This window comes from Pelodiscus sinensis, chromosome 12 (genome assembly GCF_049634645.1).
Source record: "Pelodiscus sinensis isolate JC-2024 chromosome 12, ASM4963464v1, whole genome shotgun sequence".
Lineage (NCBI taxonomy): Eukaryota > Metazoa > Chordata > Testudines > Trionychidae > Pelodiscus > Pelodiscus sinensis.
In genome coordinates this window covers 6,325,465-6,351,533 of record NC_134722.1, presented here as the reverse complement: position 1 = coordinate 6,351,533, position 26,069 = coordinate 6,325,465, and the positions used below count along the sequence as shown (strand labels likewise).

The following is a 26,069-nucleotide window of genomic DNA, read 5'->3' as shown; positions in this document are numbered from 1 at the left end:
AGCATGCGGCTACTGCAGGGGAAGCACCCATGGGAGAGGGGACTTCGCATGTACGGTGGGCTCCTGTCAACCCGCCAGGGACGAGTGTCCCGGCCTGACTGTCCCCACGCGCAGTCTGACGACTCAGAGCCTGCTCCCCTCACCGGCCCTCCGCTGACTTCCCACCGGCCTCCCTGCGGAGAGCCATGGCTCTGCCCCACAGGAACTGGAGACACTCAGCACAGGCAGCTGAGCAAGAGATTTCCCAGCGCCCTTTGCCTGCCCGGGGGACGTGGCCTCAGTGCTGATCCTGCCTCTTTCTCTGGCGAGGGGCTCACGCCGGGGTGCGGACCCACAGTCGGGGGCCGCACACAAGTGAGAAGCAAAGGAGACAGACACTCCCCACGTTCCCCAGAGCTGAGGGGGCCCCCAGGCTAGTAGATTGTGTGCGCCAGCCCTGCAGCAGGGTGGCGGTGGCTGGAGCACCAGTGCAGGCTCCCCAGTGCTGAGCCTCGGGGGCCAGACCCAGGCAAGCCAGGGACCACATCCCCTCCCCTCCCCGAGCTAAGGAAAGGGGCATCGGCGCTGCTCCCAGCAGCAGAGCAGATGCGCGCCTGGCAGGAAGGGTTCACGCTCAAGGAGTTATCAGCCCAGCCGCAGGAATTCCCACTGCTGTGGCAAACGACCTCCCTGCAATGCCTTATTACCATTGCACTGAAGCACCCAGGGAACCATCAATTGTGGCTAACGTGTACTTATTTCTGTGCGGCTTCCAAAGCCGACGCTGGGGTAATTGATTGCACCGCTCTGCCTCAATCCACGGCCCCCGCAAGGTGAGGGGAGCAGCTGCTGTCGGCTGGACGCCCGGAGAACAACAGCCGCTGCTCGCTCCCTCTCTCCCTGGCCTCTGACGCTCACCTGAAGGCTGGATGAGGGAAGGGGTGGTGGGCCAGGTAGCCAGGGTGGTAGTAAGCAGCGGCAGTGGCTGGATCCAGGCTGATGGGAGGCAGGGAAGACATGCGCAGCTCCTCAGCGGTGTGGTAGGGCCGGAAGCTCCGCAGGTAATCTTCAGTGACCGCGCTGGGAGGCACCACATGGTGGACAGGCCGCTGCAGGCTGCTGGCGGGGAAGGAGGGAGGGAGAGAGACAGTGACCTTCCCAGTCCCGGAGATTTGCAAGCATCTGTATGTCCTTATTAGCTTGGATCTAGGGAGGGGCAACTCCTACTAAGAGACTAGTGGTTGAGCACAGGAATTACCTGCCCTGCGCCAGCCAGACCCCCCAGTCCTTGCACCCCCGTGGGGGCACTTCCAGGGCAGGCCCACTCCCAAACCACGCTCAGGGGACGAGCAAAAGCCAGGGGGCTGCCTGGAGTGAACGCTACAGAATGCAACCCACCCAATCGCCCTCCCTTCAACTGCCTGGCCCCAGGATCGGCCTGGGAACGGTGGGGCAGCTTGAGCGGAGTGCTGCCCCCACTAGTGAGAGCTGTCAGCGCAGCCGCTGTCGCTGCCAGCAGCCATGCCAGGGAGCACAGTATCACCCAGCCACCATTCCTGGGGTGTGTGTGTTAGATCTCCCCAGTCAAACGTAACCCAGCACGTTTCCCGTACAGTCCTTCAGAGGATGTGCACAGGAATCTTAGGTCTGCGCTGGGGGCGGGTCTGGGTTGGGGAGGGAGCCAGCACTGGTGTTTGGAATGCTGTTCTCCAAAGCAGATTGTTTGAATTACATGTGGTCCTGCCCCACGCCCCACAGCTGTCCCCCAGCTCCCCCCTCCCACCCCTCCAGTCCTTGGAGACAGTCTCAGGCTTCAGCTTTGGTTTGAATTTGTCGCCTGCTCCTGGGTTGGTTGCTTTGAGGTTTTGAAGCATACATGGAGAAGGACGGATTCAGAGTTGTGGTTTGTGTTTGTGTTGGAAGAACCCCGGATAGGACAGGCGGGAGCAGCACACAAAAACCGCATGGCTCAAGGCAACGTCTGTGATGAGATTCCAAGCCACAGAACACGCGTCCCGGAACTTGATGGGAGGTGAACGGGCAAGAAATACAACGGGTGAGCCACTCCGGGGACTAGCAAAAGCCAGGGGGTTGCAGATCTCGGTTCTGTGTTCCTCGGTTCCTGCTCTCTGTCCTATGCCAGGAGCTAAACAAACATCCTCCTACAGAACGGCCTGCTCTCCGGGGACGCCGAATTCTTTGGGGCGCGGGTGGGAGCGAAAAGAGCCCCCAGGGAACTAGCTTGGAACAGGGCAGGCAGACGCCAGGCACTGAGGCGCAATAGCAGGCCATCCCCCTGGAGGATTCGCGTGTGGGAAGTGCCAGAGCCTCGCTGGCAGCACACGCATAAACCCGACACCGCGGGAGGCTGATGCGGCAGCGCCTGTTCCCAGCACGCGCCCAGGGACTCGACTCACTTTAAAGGCGGGAAGCGGGAATCCTGGACGACGGCGGTGGGGGGGATCCCGAAGGAGTAAGGTGTCCCAAGGAGGTGAGACGGGACAGCGGGGCCCCCGGCTTTCTCCTGGGAGAGCGGCGGCTCAGCCATCAGGCGCTCGCGGCTGCTGCTGCTGCCTCTCGATCCTGCTTCTTGCTACAAGACAACAAACGACCTGTCAGTGTCAGGGACAAACCGCCCAGGGCAGAGGGTGGGGGGAGGACAGACAAAAAGGCAGCAGATGTGCTCCCTGCTAGTCTGGGGGGTCCCAGGGTCACCCTGTGGAGAAACAGCCCCACTTCACTCAGCTCCCCAGCAATGGGTTTCCTGGAGGAGGCTATCGGCTCCTGTCCTGCAGTCAGACCCACGGCAGCTGCAGGGAACTGCTCAGGAAGACTCCCTTTCTCCCGAGTGATGTTACTGGATTCTGGGATGAAAATGCAAAATGCAGCCCCTTTGCTATGCTGGCACACAGTGGGCCAAGGGAGGTGCCCAGGTACTGGCCTTCCGGATATGGCTTCTGGGAAATACCAGCCGGCGTTCCCCACCTGTTGTGAAAGGGCAGCGAGGGAAGTGACTGTAAGTGGTGCTGCTGCGAACCTGCAGCCCACACGTACGCCACGGCTGCCTGCCTAGGTGACTCGTGTGACAAACTCCACCCGGGCAGGTCCTTACATGCCAGTGGGGTTCCCGCCCCATGAGCGCAGTCATAAAAAGAGCCCGAGAGGTTCCTCCGTGTGGCTTCACGCCAGCTCATCCCTTCAGGGGCAGCTTTGCTATGGACTGAGCCCAAAAGAACTCAGGCCCCTTCCTACCAAAGGACGTACCCCAGAGACTTGGAGGATAGCGGTTCATCCATCTCTGCTCCGAGCCTGCACGGAGAACGTCCCTTTGGTGCATGTATGTCCTTGGATTTCTTTAACCATTTTACTCTCCACCTTTTCTCTCTTTTACTAATAGCCCTTCAGAGTAGATCTTCGATTCTCTGTTGGGTGAGATCTGAGGTGCAAATCGGCCTGGGGCTATGGCTGGTCCTTTGGGATCGGAGGTGGTGAGATGGGTTTTCATCACCCCACACCTGCGTAAGGACGGGTACCAGTGGTGGCCCAGGAGTGTCTAAGGAGGTTGCTTGTGTGATTTCTTGCTGGCCAGTGTGGCAAACAGAAATGCTCTTTTGACTGGTTTGGCGCCTTATAGATGAGGCCCTCCCGTAGCCCTGTTTCGAAGCAGTTTGCCCCGATTTGACCCTCTCAGCAGAGCCCCCAGAAACCTGCTCCATTACACCCCGTCCTTTGGGAGCGGGGAGCAGAGGGGCCTATGCCAAGGCTGCGCCACGTGGACGACTAGCCTGGCCAGCCCCATGGCTCAGCGTAGTTTCTGTGGTGCAGCTGTGCATCTTGGCTGGCCGTGGAAGCGCCCGGATCTAGGGAGATGTGCTTCAGACTGAACCTAGGCCAATCTCTCCTCCCACCCCATGGCCCTGCGCTACAGGAGGGCTGAGCGCACACAGCATCCCCTGACTCCTCAGCGCAGAAAACGAGCACGTGGGAAAGAGATGGAGGGGCGTCGGGCGCTGGCCCCTGGGAACTTTGCCAGGGGGCGAACGGAAGACGGATGTGAGCTTCATGCACACGCACACATTCTCGTCCAAACATTGCCACAGTTTAAATCGCTTAAGACAAGGAAAACGCAGAGGGTCTGGGAAGAGCCGGAGGTTCCAGCCAGCCCTGCCGGGCTGAGAGCGCAGGCTCCAGCACAGACCTGCGGACGGGCTGAGAAGACCGCGTGAGCTCTGCGGGAGGAAGGAGCGATCCGCACGGGGCCGTCCTTCACGTCCCCGCCAGCCCATCGTCCCTGGAGCACGGCTGGGATGGCAGCTGCTCGCTCGCTGTCCCAGCTCTCCTGGCGCTGCGGGGGGACACACAGAAGGGGACGGGGGCATTAGGAAGCTGGCGTTTGTGCTGGGATAAGGCAGGCTGGTCTGTCGTCAGCCATTCCCCTAGGCAGCCCTGGCATCAGCTGCAAAGGCAGCTCCTTGCTGGTGTGGTCACAGCACCCCTGCACGTGTGAAAATAAGGGAAGGAGGCTGCTGTTGCCACCACAGCCATCACCCTCTCCTGGCTGGAGACGCCGCCCCCCATTGCGGGGACAGACACTGACCCGCTAGTGGGGCTGGCATGGCTCAGGGTATTCTGCATAACCGTTCAGGGGCTCAAGAGGGCACAGTGGGGAGAAACCACGGGCAGAAAGCGGCGCGCTCGGGGGGGCACAAGAGCTGGGGGGCTGACCCCCCACCCGCAAGGGGGGACAAGGCCCTCTGGCTCTGACAGAGGTTGGCATGGGCCTTGGAATGGCCCTGTTAGACTTGTCCCCTGGCTGTGGTTGGACCACCCTCCCGTGGCAGCAGCCTGGGGGTGGGGCGTGGGAAGGAAAGCAGGAGGAAGAGCGGTGAGAGGAGGGTTACAGCCAATGCCTTTGGAAGCTGCCAAATGGCACCCCGAGTTGTGGGCTCCCACGGGTGAGCTGCAAGCCCAGCAGAGGAATGTTTAATGCGAAAGAAAATCCCTGAAGTCGCCCAAAGGAGGAGCACGACGCGAGGCTCGGCTGCGCGGGGCACGGCAGAGAAAACGCTCGCGCCGACGGGCGGGGAGCGGCTTTCTGGGCCGGGTTTAGACAGGGCCCAGCGCACTGAGGCCACGGGCCAGGACCGGGGCGCCTATAAAATCCTGCCGCAAAGAGCTCCCGGGCCAAAGGACGGAGCCCGCCCTCTCCACAAGCTTCCCTCTGGCAGGATGGGCAAGGCAGGTGGCCGGGGAGTGGGAGACGCCGCACGTATAAACCTTCATCCCGTTGGCCTCCTAACACGCTGCTGGGCGATCAAACAGCCTCCGCTGCGTGGGCCGTTCTGGCCGACAGCCCTGGCTGGTCCCTGTTCGGATCCGGGAGGAAATCCCATTCCCTGAGCCGTTTCCCCTCCCCCGGGGCTGCCCTGCTCCAGCGCTGGCTCCGGGTCACCGCCCGCTGCCCAGCGCCGCTCCCGCCGAGCACGCGGCCTATCCAATGTCTGCACTGCTGTTTCTGCCGAGCCCGCCGGCGTAATGTGCGCTGCCCCCGGCCGAGAGCCAGGCGGTGCTCTGCGGCCCCCGGGCAGGGAGAACAACTTTCTAATGGCTCCACGGGAGCTGGCGGCGCTCGGCAGGGCCCTGCGTGTGTGCAGAGGCGGAAAAGTGGGTCAGAGATGTCCAAAGAAGTCAAAATCAGAGTTCCCGCGCCGCGCTCAGGGGTCCCCCGCCCCTCCTGGAGCTGGTTTTCTGCACATTTCCGGAGCCACTTCGTGACGAAACACGGGTCAGCCCCCCCCGTCTTCCTCCCAGCCCTTTCACTGGGGCTCAGACACCTGCCCCGCTCTGCACAGGGGGCAGATAACCCCACCCTCACAGCTGTATCCCGCCCCGTGCCGGGCATGCCTCGCCCCAGGGCTGGCAGCCACTGACACACTTGCCTGCCGAGCCCTGCGCACGGTACCACAGCTCCGGATAAGCTCAGCCGTGCTCTGCCTCCTCTGAGCAATTCATCCCGTTAGCCCTCCCTGTCCAGGACTGCACCCCAGCAGGGCCATCCCTAGGGGGTGCAGGGCCCGGGGCAACCCCCAGGCAACCCCACCTCCCGCGCCAGGTCCCATGCCCGCACCGCCCCCCTTGCCCTGCCCATGCCACACCTCTTCCCATCCCTGCTCCGCCCCAGCCCTTCCCCCAAGTCCGTTCCCCGAGTGATAAGAGCTGGAGGGGGCCAGGGCCACCCTGGCCCCGCAGCTAATGGGGGGGCCCGTCCCGTCCAAAGGACAGTTGAGGTGGCCGTCGCAGGGCCCCCCAAAGTGCGGGGCTTGGAGCAAGCTCTGCACACCGTCTGCCTTTGAAAAGAAAGGGAGAGGAATTAACCCATTTCCCACGGGTCGTGGGGACCCCCCGTCACTGGCAATTCTGGAATCCAGACGGGATCTTCCTTCTAAAAACTGGCCCGCGCTGGGGGTCGGACCAGACTGTCACGAGGGCTCCTCCGGGCCCTGTTGTGGGACGCCAAGGAACCCCCAGTTCCCCCTCCCTGACCACTGCTCCAAGGATTTCCCACCGACTCCTTCCCTGCAGCCGGGGGTCTGGGCGTGGTGCAGGGAGACCATTCTGCAGCCCAGGATACTGCTCCGTGGACAGCCCAGGGGTTTGGCTACCCAGGGCCAGGCCTCTCGCCCCCGTAGGCTGGGTACCGGCAGGCTCGGCTGGACTCATCGGGGGTCGCCTTGCTGTCTTGGGTCACAGCAGCACCCGGCAAGGCTCGCAGGCCATGCTTGGCTGCTACCATCACCATCTTCCTCTCCCTGCCCTGCTCCCTTGGGCAGCCCTTGGCGGAGCTGCGGATTTCCCCCTCTCCGGACATGGCTCTCCCCCAGCGCTTCCACCGCACGCTAACAAGGCCCCCGCACACCCCTCCACTTGGGGCTGGAGCACGGACTGGCTCTGGGGAGCGGAAGGGACTGGAGGGGCCACGCCAGCCGACGCTGGTGACGCGTGCTTCCCACAGGCGGCGCTCAGCTCCTCCGCAAGGCGAGAGGAAGGGAGCTGAGCCTCACGTGGGCACCGGGCACCAGTCCGGGCCCTCGGCTGGACGCTGGAGATGTTCAGCTGCGCGCTCAGCTCCTCCGGCCCCCCCTCCAGACGCCCGGCCAGAGGAGCCAGCCGTTCCTCCTGTCTGGCACGCATCTCCCAGGGAGACGGGGAGCTCGGGTCTGCAATGTCTGCCCTTCTTACGGGGGCCCATCCATCTGCACGGCCCCGCAGAGCGGCATCTTGGAACACACGGCGGCTAAGATTTAAACGGCACCGGGCCAGCACCGTCGGGGGACCTGCCTCCATCCGTCAAGTGTATTTACTAACCCGCGCGCAGCCCATGGCTCCGCCAGTCGTCCTCGGCGCGTCCGCAGGCACATCGGCCATAATTAATTGAAAGAGATGGGCCCCACTGATGGGAATTTCTAATGAGCAAGAACATCTGTTCGCTCGGCGCCTCGCAGGCACCCGGACCCCCACGCTTGGCCGCCTTCACGCCCCGCGGGCCACCTCTGACCCGCTCCAGACGGCGTGTTCGCGGGCTAATGAGGCGACGGGATGGGAGGGAGGGGTCAGGGCGACGGGAGCAAAACCCTTTGGCAGGCAGGGGGCGGGGGCATCAGGGAGAGGAACATGAGCCAAAGGGCAGCCGCGGTGCCACGTGGGGCCTCTCGGTTTGAGCCAGGCCCGGCGCTGGAGGAGCAGGAGGGCGCCCCCAATGGGGGGCGTGGGTCCGTGCGCAGCTCCCGGCCCATCATGCCCGGGTGGAGATAAGACAGGCGAGTGCGGGGGAGGGAGGAGAGCTCCCACCCGGCCCCCGTTTCACCTGCCTTCAGATTTACAGGCAGCTTTGTTCTCCGGCGCCATTAATCATCCAGGGAGGACACAGACGCCTGTGGAGCTCGAGACAGCCCAGCAAGTATAAATCCAGCCGGCCTTTGATAACGGCCATAAAACAAACAGGTCAGTCAGGCGTTGCACACGGGGCCTTGGAAAGCCAGCCCTGCAGACAGGCTGCCATTGGCACCCCCCCACCCCCCATCAGCCAGACAGCAGGGGCTCCGGACGCGGCCATTTGGAATGGGACTGGGACTTTTGTTCCTAACCCAGGACGAAAACCGCCGTCTCCTCAGCTCAGAACCCAGCTGGCGCACGGGGGGCGAGGGGGTGTGTGTGTCGTGGCAGCAGGGCAGGGCAGGGAAACTCCTGCCCAACCGATCCCACCCCCCTCTCCATGTCACCGGGCCGTGCCGACCAGAGAGGAGGGACCCAGGCAGCCTGTCATTCCCGGGAGAGTGGCGAGGGATCTCCGCCCGCGCGAACGCAGGCCGTGCCCTCTTAGGTGTAACACAGACCGTTCTGCACTTCATCTGGCCTCCCCAGGACCCCCCGTGCCCGGGGAAAGGTCGGCCACCCTGGAGGAGGGGCAGCCGGCGGCTGGGCTGCTCGGCTCCCCGGTTGGATTTCGGCAGTGGGATCGCCCCTCTAACGTGACACAGTGATTTCCCCACGGCCTCCCGCCCCTCCAGGAGGGGATTAAAGCCTCGGTTGCGTCTTTCTGCGGGGACTGCAGGGCCGTGTGTCATCTGCTCATCCTGCTCCGGCGCCCTCCCCACCGGGCCTGTCTCGCGGGGCGCTGGAGGCTTTGCAAGCGGCCGGGACGCGCGGCAGAGGGGGGAGCTCGGTGCGGTGGGGCAGGCGCTAGGACTCAGGCTGCGGCGAGGCCGGGGACAAGGGCGCCCTTGGGGTGCTGCGCAGAGAATGGGGGAAGGACACTGACAACGCCTCCTCCAGCTAGAGGCAGGGAGACAATGGCTCTCCCTGTAGACAGCCACTCCCCCGGGGCAGCCCCCGACCCTCTCTGAGCCAGTCGAGCTGCCCCAAGTACGGCTGTCACTCCCCCAAGCTCAGAGCCGCGCCGCACGCTGCCCCCGGGTGATGGGACCTGGGCGGCGGGGGGGGGCGGCATGGCAGCCCCCAGGACTCTCACCTGGCACAGCCGGGCAGCTCCCCGGGAAGCAACGGGGAGCGATGGGAAGGGGAGAGCCGTGCCCACGGCGCTCAGCCCAGGGAACGGGTCTCTGGTCCCAGTGGCAGATGGGGACATGGCCCCAAGCCACAGGGCCCGGCAGAGGAAGGCCCAGGACCGGAGCCCCACGAAGCTGGGGAGGGGCAGGGACGCGGTGCCGAGGCGAGGCAGTGCTGTTGGGGGCAGATCTCAGGGGACCGTCCCGCGCTCCCCATGCCCTGTCAGGAACACGGGATCCCTACAGTTCCGTCCGAGGCCACCTCCCCTCGGGTCGGTTGCCGCGGCAGCCAGAGGAGGGAACCTGGCTAACTCCTGGGCTCTGGAGAAAATCGTGTCTCTGCCCTTCTGTTTTCCCGTCTGTGAAATGGGCCCCAGGGCTCCAGCCTTCCCTGGCACGCTGAGGGCTGCCGGCGCGGTGTGGGACGGATCCCTCTCCTGCCTCGCTCCTGCCTGAGGGGACAGCTTGCCCAATGGGTAGCGTGCCGCGCCAGCCCAGGACTTGAGGAGACTGCGATCCAAGTCCCCGCTCTCTCTCAGACTGCCTGAGCGACCTGGGGCAAGTCACCCCTCAGCATGGCCCAGGGGACATTCGGCCTGCGCTGCCCCTCCAGGGCGACTGAGGGGTGACCTGGCCCCTTCCAGCTCACCCTTTCCCTATGCTTTGCCAGCCCCGGGGAAGCCCAATTGCCTCCTGGGTACAAGTGGGGAAACTGAGGCACGCCCATGGATGCGTGTGGACCTCTACAGCAGCACAAAGCCCCGCGGGAGGCAGCGCGCGCTGCGCCCCAGGCAGACTGGCTTGTGAGGCCTTGGGATTCGCACACGGCCATCCCCTCCAGAGAGCTGTGCACACGGGCCGGAGAGGATCAGGAGGAGGAGGAACAGCCTCTTTGTGATGTTAGCAGCCCCTAGCGCACGCACGCCTGTTGTGCGTGGGGCAGTGACCTCCCTGTGTCAAGGCGCCAGGCCGCAAGCCCGGCTCCACCAGACACTACACCAGACCGGGTTAACCTAGATCTTCAAAAGGTCACTTCTTCAGGAGCAGCTAACGCGGGGGGGCGAGGGGAAATCAATGCAGCAGCCCTTGGGGGGCAGGCTGGGAGCACAGCACTGGGAGCGCCCTGCCCCTCCCAAGGCGTCGGCGGAAGGCCCTGCTTTGCGGGACCTCCGCTGGGATTCGCCCTGCGTCCCTGGCAGCACCAAGAGTTTTGCTTCCCTCCCCCTCTCGGCGTCGCGCTTTAATTAGTATTTCCAAGTGGGGTGATCCCTCCGGGAAGCCGCCGTAAAATACCAGCGAGGACCGCGAACAATGAGTCTTAATTAGCAAGCGCTTCCAGCCCCGACTGCTGCATGGGCATGGGCGGGGGGGACAGGACAGGACAAACCACACGGGGTCGGGGCGCCAGGAGCCCCAGGGCTGCTGTGCATGGAGCTGTTTACTGCAGGCTGCCTGGAGATTAGAGACAGAGGCTGCCCCGGCTCTCACTCCTTTTATCACACTTGGCATTGGAACCAAAACCCTTTGGCTGGAGAGCAAAGTTCCCACCCAGCGGCTCCTGTGCACGGTCTCAGACACAGAGAGCAAACAACGCTGCACACACGGGGCTTTGTCCTCGGAGCCTGGCACACACAGCACACGCCCCTGCGGAGAGTCATCGCACTCCTGTGGCGCTGGATAAGAAACTGCCACCTCCTCTGGCATGCTGGCCTGCCTCTTTGGAGCAAGGTGGAAGGCCCCTGCACTGCTGGGATAAACCTGCCTCCAGGGAGAATTCCCTCCTGACCCCAAAAGTTAGATGCAGGTTTATGCTCTGAAGCATGAGAGTTTCCATCCCTTGTAAGCGTGAAGCACGTGCACAGAGACACACACACAGACACACACGCGTTACCTGTCTGCCTTCGCTTCTCCAGACCCCATTCACAGTTTTCGTCGGGGCGATGGTCACCACGGGGGGCGTGCTAGGCACGCTGTGCCCGCCCGGTGGGACGATGATGGGCCCCATGGGTCCTCGCTTGGGCGTGCTGGCAGGGGAGCTGTGGTTGGTGGCTGGCGAGGAGACGGGGGAAGACTCGCTGCTTATTGAAGACCCTTTAAAGAAACCGAGAGAGGGGGTCAGAAGGGAAATCTTTGACCACGCCCTGGAGAGCAGCACGTCACCTGCTCACCCCTACCGACAGCCGGATCGTCAGGCTGTGGAGTCGGACGTGTCAGGCTCCGGGCACGTCTGAGACACACGTGAGGCTAGCAGATCACACCCTGTGCCGTGCCTCTTCTGAGCCGCTGGCCTCTCCGAATGGGAGCTCGCCCCCCGGGGACTCCCCCCAACGCGGTGCTGAGGGATCCAGGGGGATACTGAGCTCCACACTGGCTGTCACGGGCCCGCAGCATCGCACCCACTAGGAACGGTTCCCAGAGTCCCTTTGCCCTCACCGCCCCACCCAGCACAGGGTCACGCCTGTCACTGGAGCCCTGCCTGGCCCAGGCTCGAGGGCTGGGACAGGAGAGGGGCTGAGGGGCTCTTTCTCTCTCCCTCCCGAGCAGGCCTCCCAATGAAACGCTACGGAGGCAGCAGGGCAACCCAGGCACCCCGGCCACCAGCCCGAGGCCCCCGCAGGCCGGTGTAGAACCCCAGCGGGTGGCAGGTCTGCAAAGGCCCCGGCGGGGCTGAGCAGATCTGTGCCAGCCCGGAGGTGAAGGACGGGGGAGATGGATGAAGGCAGCCTCAGGCACTGGGGCAATTCCCCAGCCTAATTAGAATGGTCCCGCTGCTGGAGGGAGAGCAGCAAGGGCGTAGATCCCCCCAGCATGCTGAAGGAGGTGACCTGTGAGGCGGGTTTGCTGGGCACGTCTCAGGGTCTATTAACTCCTCTCTTCCCCGATCCCTCAGGCAGAGATGGCGGAAACCAGCTTCGGTTTCCAACGGCCGCTGCGGTGCCTTGCTGAGGCGACAGACCCTCCCTACCTCCGGCCTGCCAGAGGTGGCCGCATTTCGGTGGCAGAGCCAGGGTGGGAAGGACGGTGCTATTCCCAAGAGACCGCGCTCCCGCCCAGCCGGCCGACGCTGGCTCCCTGCCCGTGGCGAGAGAGGCCCCGGGGGGAGCGGGACGCCCGCCCGCAGGAGAGCTGCTGCCGCTGAAAGGAGTCAGAGGCATCCAAAGCCATTAGCCGCTGATTTATAATTCACGACCCCTCAATGCAGCACGCGGCGCTGTCGGCGAGCGAGCACGTGGGCCGCCCGGCGCTCATTAGGGAGACGCCGCCGTGCGCTAAAAGGCTTTGCCACACGCCGTGTAAATGGCCCGGAATTGATCCTCTCTCCTCAGTCCCCTCAGAATAGCTCTGTAACCTCCCCCACCCCGCGTCGGCCAGTGCAGGGGTCCAGCCCAGTCTGCGCCGCCCACAGACAGGAGGGGCTGGGCCGAAGTCCGTTGCTGCAGCCGGCTGTGCACATGGGGGGCTGCCCATTCCAGCAGTGCCAGACGCTGGCAGAGGCTGTCGCACGAGGCTCCTGTCCCTGGTCCTCTCCCCCCGGGGCCGGGCACACTTGGGAAGCAGGCCCCTTGCTGGGGGGATGGGAGGGCCCGGTTTTTCTGTGGCGCTTTGGCCAATAGCGGGGCTTGCAAGTTGGAAAATCGGCTTGGAAAATCGGCTCTCAAGTCGGCAGCTCTGCTCAGCCATAAGACGGGGGCTGGGTGTCATATCACAAGCCTGCCCACGGGGCAGTTTGGGGTGTCACACCCCCTCCGCCCCCAGGAAAAAACAGCCGGTGGAGGGGTGACAGCAGCGCCCTCCTCAAACAGCACCGGAGTCTAATTCTCCAGCGCCCGTCAACGCCTCAGCCCAAATCGCCCCATGTGACGTAGTGGGGGTACCTGGCTGGTTTCTACGCTGCTGGCTCTGGGGTAACCCCCACTGGCTGCAGTTGGTACCGCGGCCCAGAAGGACAGGCCATGAGTCATTATGCAAAGAAGGTCTCAACCTGTCTGACCATGGAGAGGAACAAAGGAAGGGGGAATGCGGCCCTGGCTGGGGGCAGGGCTGGAAGAGGAGAGTTAGTTCCTGTCTGGAAAGCAGGGGAGAAGGAGCTGGGGAGGGGGGCTGGGACTCCCCTATCTCAAGGGGGGCACTGAGGCCTCTTAGCCCCAGTTCCTGTAACCAGATTACATCTGTGTTGTGCCATACTCTGGAGGAGCAATAAACCACCTCTATTCTACTGGCTGGTGGAGTCTGTTCATGCCATTTCGGGGGTGCAGGAGACGGGGACCCCAACGCGCCGTCACACCCCACTCCGGGCAGTTCTCTTGCAGCGCCGCGACGTTCCCCCCAGTGCCCCTCTGGTGCTCGTGCAATACGGCACCGTGAAAAGGTACGGCCCCGGCGGGGGGAGGTCGCTAAAGCAGCGATGGGCAGCCTAGGGTAGTGAGCGGCTGTTCCGCCATCTCCATGGGTGGCAAGACTGTGGGAACCAGAGAGTGTCCCGGGGCAGGGCAGTTTTGCTCAGTGCGCTGGCGTGCCCGGAATCCGCCGGCTGCAGAGGGAGCGCCCGGCTCTCCCGCTCGCGTGCCTGCACCTCGCCTCACGTGCCCTGGCTCGACGTGCGTCACTTCTGCAAAACCGGTCGGGAAAAACCCAACGTGGATGGACACCAGCAGCACTTGGCAGCCCTGCGCATGGGCAACGGGACACAAAGCGCCTGGCTGCCTTCCGTGCCCTCCCCACAGAACGGCACGCCCCCTACCGCCCTGCCCCTCACGGATATGCTGGGGTGATCATTTGAGATCTGGCTCCCCGGGTCTACCCCTCAGCCCACCAGGTCCCTATTGACCCTCGAGCACAGGATGCGGGTGGGGGCTTTTACTGCAGCATTAGTTTACTTTGGAAAAAAGAAGATGAAGGGGGGACATGATAGCGGTTTTCAAATATCTAAAAGGGTGTCACAAGGAGGAAGGAGAAAATTTGTTCCTCTTGGTTTCTGAGGACAGGACAAGGAGTAATGGGCTTAAAGTGCAGCAGGGGAGGTTTAGGTTGGACATTAGGAAAAAATTCCTAACTGTCAGGGTGGTCAAATATTGGAATAAATTGCCAAGGGAGGTGGTGGAATCTCCCTCTCTGGAGATATTTAAGAACAGGTTGGATAGACATCTGTCAGGGATGGTGTAGACGGAGCTTGATCCTGCCTTGAGGGCGGGGGGCTGGACTCTCGAGGTCCCTTCCAGTCCTATGATTCTATGATTAGAGGCAAAAACCTGACCCACAACGAATCCCACTAGCAGGGCCATGCTCATCTAGTGAGGAAACCCATTCCTTCCTGACCGCCGCAGTGGCCATCCCAACGCCCTACTGCATGGAGATTTTTTTTCATACCTAATCTTTTATTTTGAAATTCCCTACTCCCGCTATACAAGCAGCTTTGCTGACACACTTTCCACAAAGGCAGCGGGGGATTTTCTGAACATTTTACATATTTTCCCTCGGCAAAAAGATAAATCACGCTGTAAATTGTACTGTGCTGCTGTCATCTTTGGCTGGGCTTAGGCCAAGAAGTTATTGACTAGTGAACTGGTGCAGTCAAACGCTGCTAGCACACAAGAAGCTCTCCTTCGAGCATGGAGATTAGCGTTCCCTTTAGATTGACTCGGGGACCGACGAGTTTTATCGCTGCTCAGAAACGATTCCAGGCCCTTCTAACACCGGGCTAGGCTACTGAACTCTCCCTGTGGCTGAGAACAGGAGTCTTTTCCAGGGGCACTGGGTCTCTTCGGGTACGTCTACACTGTGGTGCTATTTCGGGATACTTCCGGCATCCCAAAATAGCTATTCTGTCTCTTTTCAAGCAAGCCCATTATTTCGAATTCTAACGGGCTCGCTCTTCTGACTGTCCCTGCCAACCTCGTTCCAGGAGGTGTAGACGGAATTGCTATTTGGAAACACACTAGAAATAAGCTACGCCATTTGCGTAGCTCACACGCCGAAGCTGATTTCGAGCTCCGAGTGCCGTGTAGACGTACCCTCTCTGGGTTCGGTTCTGTACCGCGCATGCGGCAAGGAACAATGGGCGGCCCGATCCTGAGAGGCGCAGACCTGCCACTGAGGTGCCTCCCAGAATCAGGCCGTCTACGTTTTCTCTGCATCTGACCTGCCGCTATGTCCGGGGGGGGAGGTGGGTGTATTTGTCCACTTGGCCAGAACCCCAAACACTCCCAGGATCTCTGCAGGGGACCGGAAAGAGGATGTGGAGCTGCACCAAGACAGGGAGGAGCTCGGCTCTACAATACACGACCCTGCACGCAGGCAAAGCTTCCTGCAAGTCCTGATAGTCCAACTCCCAGCCAACGCACAGAGTTTTCCAGCCCTCAGCCCGGCTGACTGAGCAGCATGGCCATGCATCGGTGGCCCTGGCGACGGGGGATCCAAGCACGCACAGCAGGGTGCCACACTTCGGCTGCACACAGGCAGGGGCACAGTCACCCGAGAAGGCGGCTACTTTCTTTCAAGAGAAATTTGCCAGGCCCCGCGGCTGAGGCTGCCAAGAGCGAGCAGGGGCGCTTGCAGACGCAGGCGTCCGGATACATCGAGCCGCACTTGTAACCCTTGGGCAAGGCGCTGGCATTATTTGCATAATACAGCTGTATTTTAAACGCTACCCGCCCCGGGGATGCCAGTGATATTTGCAAGGGAAACATAAACCCTCCGCCGTGGAATGAAAAGAACCGAGCGCAACGCACGTAGAAGAGCAAGGCTGGGCCAGAAATACAAATGGGATGCTAACTAAGGCACCCGGCGCTCATCATGTGCTTCGCTGCAAGTTGCTAGCGCGTAAAAATGCGCAAGGACGGGCCAAGTGCCGGGAGAGGAGAATTCCGAGCTCCTGGAAGGCGCCTGCTTTACGGCCTTGGGGACAGAATTCCCCCGCTTACCAACTGAGCAGCGGGATCGGGGGCGGGGGTGACCCCACGTCGCTCTGCCCACGCGCTTCATGTCTGGCGCCCCGTCAGTCCTTGGCACTCTGCTCCGCCAGTCAACAAGGGGCCCGATTATCAGCTGGTGGAAATGGGCAAAAGGCCAGTGCAGTCCATCCAACAAGGAGTCCTGTGGCACCTTAAAGACTACAGGTTGAACCTCTCTAGTCCGGCACTCTCTGGTCCGGCAATTTCCCTGGTCCGGCATGATTTCAGTTCGCTGGATGACCACTTAGCATGGGCGGGGCCAAGTTTCCCGCGGTCCCATAAAGTTTGTCTGCAGCCACCAGGCCTGGCTCTCAGAGTTCTGTGCTGCTATTTAGCTCCAATTTACCCCTCCGTGTCTTCTAAGCGCCCAGTACGCAGTGGAAGTGTTGGTCATGCTGCTGGATAAGATCAACCTCCTGTGGTCCAGCAAATTGTCTGGTTCAGCATTGGTCAGGTCCCGAGGGTGCCGGACTAGAGATGTTCCACCTGTCTGAGGTTCAACAAGCTTTCGTGTGCCCCAATCGACGCGTTAGTCTTTAAGGTGCCTCGGGATTCCTCGCCGTGGTGCTGACCCAGACGACGGCGGCTCCCGCTCTGAGACAGAGCAGGTAACGGCTCTGCATCCCTTAGGGAATTCAGTCCTGATTAGCCCCGATTCGGAGAACGGGCGTCGCGAGACGGCTGCTCCCCCGGCGGGAAGGGGCTGCAGGTGCCTTCAGCCATCGGGGTCCCGACCGGCCTGGCAGGATACAAACAGGTGACAGGCTCTGCCCCTTGGTCCCAACCCCCAGCTGGTTGCTAATGGTGCCCTGGCTGCACGAGGCACCCTCAGCTACCAGGTTGGCCACGAGGCTGGACTGACGTCAGAAACGAAGCTCAGGAGGCGAAAGAACACACCATGCGCCGAGTGCAATGGGAACTCGGCACCTAAGTACCCGCGAGGGCGGGGGCCTGGCAGACGCCACGTTTCTGTGGAAGGGGCCAGAGGCCACAGTGATGGGCGGCAGGATAAGATCTTCCCCCAATTCCCCGGGGGGCTCCCTCACGTAACTGCTCCCCCTGCACCAGTGCCAGCGGCAACGCAGGAGCCCGCGAGCCTCTCGGCGTGGGGGCAGAGGGCACGGACCCTGGTGCCGAGCCACCTGGGACATGGATAAGCAGCAGATCACCAGAGCTGCTGCATGTGGGCCCGGCGTGGCTCTCCGGGCAGGCTCGGGATGGGGGAAATGGACGAGCGGAGGAAGCTTACCCAGCGGCGGTGTGAGGGGAGGCGTTATGAGCTGCGGTGCCCCGTTAATTATTCCCGAGCTCTGTGGCGGAGAGAGTGGGGGAGAGAAAGGCTGCCCGTGACAAAGGAGGCAGCCGATACGGATTTGACACCCTCTGAGGTCTATCTTGTCAGCGCAAGGCCAACAACAATTAGCACCTAATCCCCTCTGAGCTGGGAAGCCATTACTCACCACGCGATAGCGTTCACAATCAATACCGTCACAATGAGCCGGGCAATTAATGAAGCTAAAGTCTTACTTCAGAACCTTAATTCGCGCTGTGTGGCTTTAAACGGGCGGGTTTGTGATCGTTCTAATTAACTGGGGCTATTCAGTCAGGAGTTAGTCAATGAAACTAATCTGGATTGGAGATGACAAGAGGCGCAGTGTGACGGTGTCACCTTTGTTCTCTGACCTCCTGCTTTCCGCTCGGCGGTAGCAGATTAGCCGGCGAGGCTGACAGGCAAATGTAATTAACAGCTGAGACCCCGCAGACGAAGACGAAACCAGAGATCTGAACCCAGAGAAGCCCACACTCGGCTGCGTGTTGGGGATTTCTTTGTCTCTCCGTCCTCCCCGACGCTGCGCCTCCCGTTCCGAACATGCTGCCTCCTGGCTGAAGAAGGGCGGATTTCTGCCCAGCCAAGGCCTGGGGGACCCTGCCTCCTGGACAGTGCAAAGGCCTGAGGTAGGAATGACTCACTAGCAAAGCAGCCCCCTCTCTTCCCCGCCGGCCGTGCTGTCTCTCCCCTCCCCCCCCCCCAGCAAAGCCGTGCACAGCTGTGAGCAAAACGAGGCACCATCTGCCGGGAAGGAACGTGGCGCACCGAAGACACGCTTGTTTTCCAGCTCCTTACCGGAGACAGAGCAAGGGCCTCGGAGCCAGGGCCCCTGGGTTCATGCCCAGCTTCGGGCAAGTCCCTTAACGTCCCTGCGCGGCAGTTGAACCAGGCGTAGAAGAGATTGCGAGCGGGCTGGTCAGCCCCCAGGGTGAGCCGAGCCCAGGTGCGAGCCGCCCCCCCCGCCGTTACGGCATCCTCACCGCTGCTGATGTCCGGGCCCTGGTTCCGACAATCCGTACCTGTGAGCTGGGGGAGGCCTCGTCCGAAGCCTCGTCTCTCTCTCTGCTGGGCACGCAGGGGAAGGCACCGGAGGGCGTGTTAGCTCGCACCCTCCGCAAGCTCCCGGCCTGAGGGAGAGCACCCCCCGGCCCCTAGCCTAGGTCGCAGCCCCCCAACTGAGGGGATTTCTTTGTGCCTCCTTCCTCCCTCTCCGCTGCTCCTGAGGGTTGTGTGTGGACCAGGGATGTTAGATAGCAGGTAACAGGAGAGTCGACGAACCGCATGAAATCTTAGCAGTTACACGACCATTCGACAGTCCCCGGGGGTGGGGCCGGCAGCAGCACGGGGTGGCAGCAGCCCCTGTTCACGGGGGAGGGGGGTCCAAGCTCCTCATGAAGAGAGGCTGCTGAGGGACGAAGCAGGCTCTGCCTATCGTGAGCCTCTGTGACGGAGGCAGCAGTGCGGCGGGGGGCAAGGTGGCACCGCAGAGACGGTGCTGGGGGGGGGGAACTAGCTTTTAAGCCGGCTCCCCACCAGCACTGGCTCCTGCTCCGCCCACTTGCTGCCTCTGATACAGAGGCAGCAAGTGGGGGGGAGGGGAGGCGAGTAGTCAAGAAGATGAAGGGAGAAGCCTAGGCTGGTTAATCATCTACTCGCCTGCTCGTTCACATCCCTAGTGTGACAGGTGAGGGGCTGGGCCGCAGGCAGTAAGAGCAGAGCAGACAGGCCCCAAAGGGGTGGCTTTGTCAGAGGCGGGGGAGAGCCTAAGTCCATCGGGTCAGCTCCTAATGCAGCCGGTCTGACGTCTGAGAGGTCAGAACCCAGCAGGACTGAGTCAGGACAAAGGGCTTTGCCACGTTCACAGGGTTTGCGTTGCCTGGGCTCTCCCATCCCGCGCTGCTGCTTGCCTGGCGTGGCCATGGGCCGCAGCGCTGGGCGGGTCAGGGCAGGGACAGGCACCGCTGTGCGCCAGGCCAGCAGCCTCCTGGGGCCCCATGGTCCCCACACAGGCCGACGTGGGGTCGGATTGCCCTGCCCTGTGGGAAGCCATAGCCAGGCAGCGCCCAGGGAATCCAAGGCAGCTGCGCGGGCAAAGCCTTCCAGGGTTCCCAGGGGAGGCCACCGACCAGCTGAAACTGCCCCAGCGGCCGGGCTGCGGGCGGTAGGGACGTTCCTTCCAAGTCAGACACGCCTGCCCGCTCTGGGGGATCACACCAGGGGCTGGAGGGGCTGTTTTTAATGACTCTGCTCTCGTAGAAAAGCGTCACCCGGCGGGGCCGGCCACGCAGCGAGGTCGGGCGTGGCCGTCTCTCTCCTGGGGAACAGTGGCATCGTGGGGGAGGCCCCGCACGGCCCACGCCCTGAGTGGGCGGCTCTGTTAAGATGCCGATCAGCTACGTGACCGTAAGCCCCAGAGGCTCCAGCGGAGACACCCGGCCCCTGCCGTGCCAGGCGCTGCACAAAGACGGCCCATCCGCCTGGCGCGCTAAGCGGGCAAAGAGCAGGAGGGCAAACAGAGGCGAGCGGCTTGCCCAGGTGACCCCAGTGCTCCTGAGTCGCAGGCCAACGTCGGATCAATGCCGCTCGGTCAGCAACCCACCCCGGGAGCTGCCCTGTGTCAACAGGGCCCTGTCTGCTCTGACATGGCCCTGCGGCTCACACCACAGACCCCCCCTTCCTGGAGGTTAATATCCCTTTAACGGATTCGCCCAACACCACAGAGGGAAAAAAAAAAAAAAACCCGACTTTGAACTCTGCGCTGAATCTCCAAGCTCCCGGAACTCAATTAACATCCATTTGCTATCGCTAACGATGTTAAGCAGCTCCCGCTTTCTGCCTGCTGCTGGCTCCCGGCGAGGAGGGCTCACACACCCGCCTTCCCCACCGCTTCGGAGCCTGCCTGGCCTCCTCCTCGGAGGGGGGAGAGAGAGACACTGCAAGAGAAACCAGGCCGCTCCCATCCCCACCGGGCACGGCACCCCCGGCAGAAATCTTAGGCCACGCGCTCCGGCAGCAATTCCAGCCGAGTGGGCAGCAGGGGTGGCTGGACAGAGCATCCTGTGCGGGGATGGGGCAGCGGCTTCCTGGGGCCCGGTGTGGGTCAGTCTGGGGCTGGTGAGAGAGAGGAAGGAGGGCTGGGCTGCAGCATAGGCCTCCCCCGCTCGTCTCAGCCCTGACGGCAGCTCCCAGGCTGGGCCTCCCGGACATGAACAGAGCCCCCCGGGGTGGTGTCATGATGTGAATAAATATCTGTGGAGGCCAGGGCGTGCCCCCACCTCACGTTTTACCAGCCGTAAGGGCAAGTGATGGGGGGAGGGGCAGAGAGGGCAAGTGGGGGGGCGTGGCCTTGTGGGAAGGGGCGGAGCAAGGGCAGGGGCTGGGGGAAAAGGGGTGGGGTGGGGCCTTGTGGGAAGGGGCGGAGCGAGGGCAGGGGTTGGGGGAGAAGGGGTGGGGTGGGGCCTTGTGGGAAGGGGAGGAGCGAGGGCAGGGGCTGGGGGAGAAGGGGTGGGGTGGGGCCTTGCGGGAAGGGGAGGAGCGAGGGCAGGGGCTAGGGGAGAAGGGGTGGGGTGGGGCCTTGCGGGAAGGGGAGGAGCGAGGGCAGGGGCTAGGGGAGAAGGGGTGGGGTGGGGGTGGGGCCTTGTGGGAAGGGGAGGAGCGAGGGCAGGGGCTAGGAGAGAAGGGGTGGGGTGGGGCCTTGCGGGAAGGGGAGGAGCGAGGGCAGGGGCTGGGGGAGAAGGGGTGGTTGGGGGCAGGGCCTTATGGGAAGGGGTGTAGAGAGGGCAGGGGCTGGGGGACAAGGGGTGGGGTGGGGCCAGCGTGGGAGTGGGGCTTTGGAGGAAGGGGTAGCGTGAGTCAGGGACCCAGGGAGAAGGGGTGGGGGTGCGGGTGGGTCTTGCAGGAAGGGGCAACACAGGAAGCAAGGCCACAGTTCGGGGACCAGGTGCCCCCCCTTTTAGGGACCTTCCGCCGTTCCTGGTAGGGGCTGAGCTGCTCTGACTCATGTCTCCGGTGAGCCAAGCAACACCTGAGTCTCACTCTCCAGCAGCTAGAGCGCCGGGCCTCCTCCCGCGGCCTCTAGCACCCACCGAGGGCAACACCCCATCTTGCCTCCGCCAGGCAAACGCCCCCCGGGCTCTTTTCACCCACACTTCTCCTAACAACCCCCTTCCTCTCTCCCCCAAGCCTCCCGGCCCAGCCCAGCTCATCTATTATACATCTAGGAGACGCTCCGTCTCCCAAACCCAGGCAGGCGGGGACGCTGAAGACGGGGAAGGATGCGGCAATCAAATTATACAGTAGTTAAATCTCAATCAACAGAGAAAATGTGCAGCTTTTTATTAGGAGCCCAATTTGCGGGCGCGGAGCGTTGTCGAGAGCTGCAAAGGAAAATTACCGCATTGGCGAGGCTGGCTGGCGCTGGAGAGGAAAATTCAAGCATCAGGAAATCAATGTCAGAATCCACTAATGTCGCTGCTGATGGGCTAAGCAGCAAGACGGGCGGAGGAGGAGACAGAGAAGGAAAATGGGGCGGCCAAGTCGCCAGCATTTTGCCAAGGGAGTCTTTGCTTTGGGTGGGAGCGGTGGGGGCGGGAGGGACCCGCCGACCAGCTCCCGTTATGCCAGGCAGGGTTCCCGTGCGATTAATGTTCTCTTCCGGAAGGATGGGCAATTCCCACCTTAATTATTCATTAATCCTCTGCCAGAGTGACCCTCTGCAGCCCAGAGTAACCCTCCTGTCCCGCTCCAGGCCCTGTGTCCGTGGGAGGCTGGTCTCTGGGCACCGGCCGGCCAGTGCACAATGTTACGGAGCAGGAAGCAGAGAGGAATGGGCGGGCAGAGAGATCTCCCCTGCCACTGGCAGCCCACAACTCCCCCCCCCCCCCCGCCCCGTATGGCAAGACACAGCCTGGAGCAGCCAGATTGACGCTTGTCTGCATTTTTCACTCCCTTCCCCGTGAGAAATTCTGCTGGCAGCAGCAAATGATGCGCAATGACTGAATCCCCCTCCCCACCCCAAAGGAAACAGATGGGCTGCCAAACGGGCGGCGGGGAGGGGGGGTCCGGGGACTGACGCGCGCCAGCCACGCGCTGCTGAGGACTGGCGCGTGGCTCGGCCGAGGAGCACGGCCAAGGCAGACGAGCCCCGAGCCGGCTGCCCCTGGGGTGCGCGTGGCGGTGCTGGGATTTCTGTGCGGCGCAGACGCCCGTCTCTTCCCTAAACCAGGGCTGGGCCTGGCAGCCCGTGGCCCGTAGGCTAGCGAGGCTCGTCCCAGGTGAGGGGGTGGAGAAAGAAAGGCAGGCCAGGGACCCGGCTTCTCTGGCTCAGCCGCCGAGCCTGGCACCCCGGCGGCACCGCCACCATGCTCTGGCATCAGTCGGCGGGAGCACGGGAGTGACTGCTCGCCCTTGTGCCAGGCAGAGTCACGGCAGCAATCCTGCCAGCGATCCCAGGGGGGCAGGAGCTACCCCAGCCGGGCCCAGCTCTGGGTGATGGCTGGGGTGCAGGGTACAGAGGAAGGAAGGAACGGATGAGGCTTGGAGAACACTGCGACCCTGGGGACCTTTGGCAGGAGGCAGGGCAGCCCCTGGCGGCCGGAGCAGCTTGCTTTGCTTTCTTGCTGAGGGAGCCTGCGCTCCAAAGCTGGCTTCCTCAGGGCAAGGCCCTCTGTAGCCAGGGAGACGCTCCCTCAGGCCGAGCCCTGCCGGCTGGCACCGCGAGTGCTGCCTCTGTGAGCAGCGCTGGCTGCCTGGTACAGGGAGGGAGTCTGGGGGCAAGGGCAGGCTGAGGCCACCAGCCAGCAGACCGTCTCGGCTAGCCCCGTCCGATAGCACTGCTGGGTGGTTTCTACTCGCCGGGGGTAGCCTGTTTGGAGCCGTCTCCGAGATGAGGAGAAAATGGCGGAGAGAGGGAAATCCCAATGGGAAAAGGGGGCATACAACGGGCCGGAGCAGGGGAAAGAAGACGGGAGGGAAGAAAAGGGACAGCCCATGGGGCTGGCTGGGCACTGTGTCCCCGGCTGCTCCCTGCTGGATGGGCCGAGCCCCGCACTGTGTGCGCCTGGGTGCGGTCGCGCCGCAATGCGCCCCACGCGCCCGGCCTGTCGCGCCAGGGCACATCTGGCTTGTTGCCAAGTCTCCCTTTTAAGTCACGTGGGTTCGAAGGACCGGACCCTTCCCCCACGTTTTGGGAACACGCAGAAGAGTTCGAGGTTCCGCCGGGGTCCTCCGGCCACAGCAGCTTCACACCCAGGTGAGGGGCTTTCGCCGTGGACACACGGGTCCGATTTCCGTGCGCTTGTCACGAAACCCTATGCTTCCCCGTGGGGTGCCAGGGGGCTCTGCGGGTGGGCTGCCCTGGACGGGGGGGGGGAGAGACTTCCGCTCCGTCCCAGCCCGACACTGCATGGACAAGGCTTACGCACCTCGGGAGCATCGCGCATGAGCCACCCCGCCTGGAATACGTACGTAACAACAGGTGCCCACCAGCGGCTCTTCCTGGTCTCTGGGGCTCCCGCCCAAAGAGGGCCCAGCAACCCCCGGTGTGGCTACGCCCGCCCAGACACACACGGCCAGACGGCGCCCAGGGGAATGCGGGTCCAGCGAGCTCCGGCGAAAGGAATGAACTTACTGGAGTAAGTCGAATGGGATCTCGCTGGGCCCCTCTCACAGAACGGCACGTCCTGGCCGAGGCGTGAAAGCAGCCGGGCACGCTGGCCGCCAGGTGAGAAAGGGAAGGAAGCCGCACCACGTGCCCCATTGCAGCTGCAGCAGGGAGGCCAGCACGCGAGCTGGGCCAGCGAGGGAGCGCTGCCCGCGAGGTAGTCACAGGTCTGTGCTTTCCCCGACTGCGGTTCCAAACCTGGCACCGAGCCGCATGGATGAGACTCCGGAGCGTGGGGCCGGGAAGTGCTGCCTCTCCCTACCCCCACACAGCCCCCCACTTCTTTCTCTAACTCCTACCTGCGCTCCTCCCCCGCTGGCGCCCGCGCGCTGCCTTTGGCCGGGTTCCTGTGATATAGCCCATGAAAGAGAAACCCATTCAGATGTGCATGTCTCCAGGCTGGCACCCAGCAGTCGCCGGCGTGGTGATTAGCAGGGCAGTTTGGCTGGTGAGCGAACACTCGGAGGAGCCTCAGGAAAAATAAAACTTCACTGAAGCATGGCAGCGGAGCAGCGAGGCGGGGGGAGGGAGGGAGGGCCGGCGTCTCTCCTCCGCGCTCTCCGGGGGGATGGCACTTGGGGCCGTCCCTCGGAACGGAATCTTTACACTGCCCCCTCCGGACACGCTGCCGAGCGCAGCCATTAGCCTGGGAAGCAGCGGGCTACGAGGGAGCTCTCCCAGGGAGGGGCGGGAGATGGAGGCGCAGACCGCGGCTCCGAAGGGGGCTCGTAAACCCAGGGCTCCGCTGGCCCCGCAAAGAGCCAGGGGAGAGCTGGAGCGGCTGGAACCCCCCAGGAGAATCTAAACCGTGGCTGTGAGTTATCAGAACGAGAGGAGGAAAACCGTGGCGTGTCACGGGCCTGCGGTGAGTGCGAGGGGGCAGTGCAAGCCAGCTCCCCACCCCCCCACGGCGTCCACAGGCGGGTACAAGGCGGCTCCATCTCCCCATCCCACCTGCTCCCTGCCATCTCTGCCCAGCGTGGGCGGCAGTGCACCCAGATCTGGGTCGACACGGCCCCCACACCTGTTCCTCTGCCCTGCGGCCCCTTCCTCCCCTCTCTGCCCCCGCCCTGTGGTGCCTCTGCTCCCCAGAGACTCATCGTCTACCCCAGCTCAGCCTGGCTGCTCCAGCCCACCGTCAGTCGGGGCAGCCGGCTCCACCAGCACCAGGGTCCCGCCATCCCTGCTCCCGGGCGCTGGAAGGGCTGTTCCAGTGGGATGTGGTGCCTTTCCCAGGCTGCAGCGGCGAAAGCCCAGCCCCAACACCCAGCCAGTCACCGAGCTCCGCCCGCAGGCATGGCGCTGGGCATGACAGAGGAGAGCAGGCGGCTGAGGGCAGCACAGGGAGGGGGCAATCTAAGGCCTGGCTGGGGGCCTGCTAAGTGCTGTTGCCGTGGCGTTAGCCAAGGGCTCAGGGCTCGCAGTGGGCCCAGCAGCCTTGCCAGTCAGGGCGTGGGGCAGCAGGGGATCCCCTGACGCTGTGCTGCCCAAGGCACTGTGAAATGCCACTCCCCATCTCCGCAGGGCCCTTGGCCTGCCCGCCCCGACTCCAGGCCACGGGGAGGCCCACGGCTAAGCCCTGCCACCCTAGGGCGGAGGAGGGCTTGTTGCAGGAGCTAGAGGGTTGCAGGAGGGCTGGAGGGGACAGCAGAGGCATGGGGAGGGGCCCTACAGTCCACTGGGGCGCCCTCCGCAGGGGTGCTGCCTGGACTCTGGGGACAGTCGCGGTACATGGTACAAGGGTCTCTCCTGGGTCCCCACTCCTGCATCCACAATGCTACTGACTGAGCCCCCCGACAGGCCAGGCCCACCCCGCTATTCAAACCCAATCCAACCTGGCTCTGAACCCCACCGCTGCCCCCTGGCCCACCCAATCTCAGGCCTGCCGGTGCCATCCTGGAACAGGCCGGAGGACGGCCCAGCCCCGGCCCCCGCACGAGGCTTGGCACGGCTTGACAAGGGTCCTGCTCCCCAGCCGGCCGGCCCGGAGATAGCTGCCCAGCGGGGGCAGGAGGGGCGCCCAGGCCTGCTGCGCACACCCCCTCCCCCAGGGCACCAGGGTGGCTCCCGCAGAGCCAGCTGGG

General features: G+C 63.3%; 1 protein-coding gene across 7 annotated transcripts in view; it reads right to left on the bottom strand.

Moving 5' to 3' along the window:
- GSE1 (Gse1 coiled-coil protein) overlaps positions 1–26,069 on the bottom strand; it is a 347,899-nt gene that overhangs the window by 25,866 nt on the left and 295,964 nt on the right. For 3 of the 7 annotated variants that reach the window (XM_075939946.1, XM_075939939.1, XM_075939941.1), the window contains 4 exons: positions 10,936–11,135; positions 4,178–4,324; positions 2,397–2,572; positions 898–1,098 (listed from right to left, as the gene is read on the bottom strand). In XM_075939946.1, the coding sequence (XP_075796061.1) occupies positions 898–1,098; positions 2,397–2,572; positions 4,178–4,324; positions 10,936–11,135 (724 nt within the window). The remainder of the gene's footprint in view (positions 1–897; positions 1,099–2,396; positions 2,573–4,177; positions 4,325–10,935; positions 11,136–26,069) is intronic. The other 4 variants (XM_075939943.1, XM_075939942.1, XM_075939940.1 and 1 more) reach the window with 3 other exon arrangements.